Source organism: Carlito syrichta, unplaced genomic scaffold (genome assembly GCF_000164805.1).
Source record: "Carlito syrichta isolate Samal-C Ts95f unplaced genomic scaffold, Tarsius_syrichta-2.0.1 Scaffold315593, whole genome shotgun sequence".
Taxonomy (NCBI): Eukaryota; Metazoa; Chordata; class Mammalia; order Primates; family Tarsiidae; genus Carlito; species Carlito syrichta.
In genome coordinates, this window is record NW_007259689.1 from 2,235,848 (window position 1) to 2,239,773 (window position 3,926).

The 3,926-nt window shown below is 40.3% G+C and overlaps 1 protein-coding gene across 1 annotated transcript in view; it reads left to right on the forward strand.

Moving 5' to 3' along the window:
- Positions 1 to 1,710, forward strand: part of LOC103275636 (amyloid beta A4 precursor protein-binding family B member 2-like) — a 126,665-nt gene extending 124,955 nt beyond the window's left edge. Inside the window, exon 8 of the mRNA XM_021706451.1 lies at positions 1,604 to 1,710. Within this exon, the coding sequence (XP_021562126.1) occupies positions 1,604 to 1,710 (107 nt within the window). The remainder of the gene's footprint in view (positions 1 to 1,603) is intronic.
- The last annotated feature ends 2,216 nt before the right edge of the window (positions 1,711 to 3,926 follow it).

Sequence of the window (3,926 nt, forward strand, 5' to 3'; positions counted from 1 at the left end):
TGTGGCCTCGCCAGGCCCAGGCGTGCACTGGCTTCAGCCACGGGTGGAAAAAAATCTCTAGACTGACCCAAAATGTCTACTGACGTGCAGAGAGGAGCAAGAGCCTCTTGGGGGTAAAATTGGGCCATTTCTGTGGACAATATTGTTAGATTCTTCAACCACATTTTAGGTTGGTTTCATTTTGGATCACACCTAAGTTGTTTGTTTTGGGAAGCGTTTTTTAAAAAATTGATTATTGTTAAAAAGAATTCATTTTTATTTTAAATATGTGGGGTACAATCGGGATTAGGTAATAAGTGGTCATCATACAGGTAGAGTTCGGGCTTCCCTTTGTTCCTTACTGTGCCTGGTTTGGGATCAGGTACCCTCACTGATATTATGGGCCCCACCCTTCCCTCCCCTGGCAGTTTCCCGCTACTGCCAATCTCTTTCTTATGGTATTATGAGTGAGAACATGTGGTACTCAGTTCTTTGTTTCTGTGATAGATCACACTGAACATTATAGATTCTAAATCCATTCAACTTGCCGTACAGTCCATAATTTTGTCCTTTTTTATTTTTTTGTAATATTTAAATAGGTCTTTGGTGCTAACAGTAAAATATCTGTCTAGAAATTATGCTGCCCGTGCTTAGGTGAACTGTTTTTCTATGCTGTCTAGACGTATTGGACTTTGTTAAGCAAGAAAATAAAAGAAATATAATTGTCGGGAGCAGGATATAATCCAGTTAAGAGAATCAATGATTTTAAAGTCCTTAGAAAAATTTATTTATGCTCAAGCTAATGGAAAGTTAGAAGTTGAAAATACTAGCTTCTGTTCATTAAAGACTTTTCTCTTTTGCCCTTTACTGGGGAATATTCTATTAGCCTTCTTCAAGTAATATTTGAAAGTGAGAAAATGGTATTCCTTGTAGAATATATTCAGAAGTGTAGGATTTTCACAAGTCTACCTGAGAACTGTCTTCTGGTACTTTCGTCTGTATTTGTCACATCTTTGGGTTTGTCAGAGGTGTTAAAATTGTGACAGAAAAGGATAGGATCCTGAAAGTCAGCTACTTTTTATCTCATTTTCTCTATCATACTGATCACAGGACTTTGTTGTATCTGAATTCAGTGTAAACAAGCAGTCACAGAAGCTTATTTCTTTAAAGTACCCAGCAACTGCCCTCGTGGACCCCAGAGCTGTGTTAATGCGATACATTTATAACAGACAGAATAGAGGAAGTAACATTTTTTAGCCTATAAGGCAGATACATTACAAAGAGTAAAAGAGAAGGAAAAGAAAAGTAGTGAAGAAATTAACTTATTTAAAAAGAAAGAAGAGTTTTTTTGCAGTGACCTTTCAAAGCCTGGTCCTTTAAATGATGGATTTCATCAGCTTGCGGCCAATAGACATGGCAGTCGGGAGTCTGAGATGGGTCCATTTCATCCCATAAATGTCTGGCCCTGCACATTACTGGAAGCATAGCTATGTTTAGTAATGTCACTGAATTTGCGGCTCTCTGTTTCTTTTTACCCATTTAGAGAATTCATATCCCATCACTATGGACAGTGTCACCCATTAGTGTTTTAATCTGCATCAACGACTCCTTGTATATCTTCTAGCCAAGTCCCACTCCCTGTGTTCAGTGCCATCCCCTGAGCTGCATGGCTTCTCCCTGGTCACGGCAGCCTTTCTGCTGCTGCTTCTAAGCACAGCAAGTTCTGTGTAGTGAAAGTTTAAATTAACTGAAAGGGCTGGATGTGGTGGCTCACACCTATGATCCCAGCACTTTGGGAGGCCGAGGTGGGAGGATTACTTGAGCCCAGGAGTTTGAGACCAGCCTGGGCAACATAGCGAGACCCCCATCTCTACCAAAAAAAAAAAAAAAAAAAAGAGCCAGGTATGGTGGCACATGCCTGTAATCCCAACTGCTTGGGAGGCTGAGGCAGAAGGATCTCCTGAGTCTAGCAGTTTGAAGTTCTGGTGAGCTGTGATCATGCCACTGTACTCCAGCCTGGATGACAGAGTGAGACCCTCCACTCGAGAAAAAAGAAAAAGGAAAGTTACCACAATAAAAAGTTAAAACAGGGGGAAAAAAGTACTCAAATTAGATTTTTATGAATGCCTGGCTTTTTGCACTTATGAATGTATTTTGTCGACCAGTGCATTTTTCTTCTTCGGTCTTTTTAAGCATAATGTAAGCATTAAGCTTTTTCATAATTGATTAGGTCTGCGATTTATGTGGTGATGAGTATTTAGACATTTCTCTCCATAGCCTTTTAAAACACTGTCAGTGGTGTCAGTGAGGGGCTGTGGAGGGGAGAGTTGTGTCAGTGAGGGACTGTGGAGGGGAGAGTTGAAAGTGTCAGTGAGGCGCTGTGGAAGGGAGAGTCGAAAGCTGAAAATGTGTCCTTCTCTCTAGCTACTTGAAATGTGCCCCTAGCTCCCTCCCTCCAGGAAGACTGTCAGGCCCTCTGCTCTGACACTTAGCACTCATTTGCACAGTGTCCTGGTGTGACTTTCTGCTGGGTTTTTCCACAGAACACATTTTAGTGCTTGGCACGCAACGTGAACTGAATTAGGCTTTTCTGACATATTGAGAAGGTACGTTCCATTTTCTCTCAGAGTTGGTTTTGAAGACTTTTGAATTTTAAAGTGAGGATGAAGGATGATAGTGGCCCTTGACGAATTGCTAAGGATAGATGTTTAAAATCAACTATGCCCAAAAGAATGTGTTAGCCGTGACTCAAAAGCAGTGAGATTGCATTTTTCAACTACATTCTAGAAGCCAAACCTATGTCAGCCTTCAAAATGGTCACCTTGGGATCTCTGCACCTATGTCAGCCTGTTTCAGGGCCTCAGTATACTCATATACTGGAGTCCTCTTGGGTATCCCTCTTTTGGAATTGCCTCACAGCTGTTTGTGGACCCTAATGAAATGAAACCTTCACAGTCACACTTCAGAGTTTCAGGTGATAAACACCACATAGACTAGTGAGTGGAATAAAATAAGTGGTTTTTTAAAAAACATTTTTATTTCTTTTTATTTCATCTTTTCAGTAAAACACAATGTTAGTGTTTCAAATGATCGCGATCAGTCCAAGTGAAACATTGCATTTTTCACCTGTAATGGTGAAATTAGGGTTTATTATGTATGTTTTAGATAGTGTGTGTGTGTATAATGAACACAAATACTAACTGTTAAAAGAAAAGAAAAAAAGTAAGAGCAAATATTTTGTGAGCTGCTAATGTGCAGTGCCATGGTACATACGTACAAAGTGTATTTTTGCCGGTTGATTTGCTGTGTGTTAAGTAAATACTCATCACAGGGGTATGTGTGTTTTATGACTAAATCGTGACACAAATATCTTTGGATTGTAGACAGTGCTTTGGGGCCTTAGGGCCACCTTTTCAAGTTAGAATGCTGTTTATAAAAATAAAAGAAGATGCACAGCCTAACCCAGAGCAGGATAACCTTCTATTTCCCTTTCTTTTGGAATAGCCCCCTCTGGTTAGTTAGTAACTTTTTTGCATGGTCAGTCTTATATACAGTACATTATGGCTCTTCTCCTCCTGTGTCATCTGTCCTTTGAGAAAACAAGTGGCTATTCAAGGAAAAAAGGAAGGGAGGGAGGGAAGGAAAGAAGGAAGGAAGGGAGGGAGGGAGGGAGGAAAAGCGTCTGCAAAATTACTGTTGTCATAGGAGTTTAGAAAGGTTAAAGAGAGCCTTGACCCTGATCCTGAAAGAAGGAGCTACATCTTGGCATTTGAAAGTAAGAACTTCGAGTCTAGTTGGGGTGTGATCAGAGATACAGTTTCTCAGTGGCCCCAGGTCGTCACAAAGGCTCAGATACATAAAAAACCATGGATCAGACCATGTATTATCTCTTTGTTTATCCCTTGGTGTTTCATGTTTGCTCCATGAAAACTTTTGAAAGATGCATC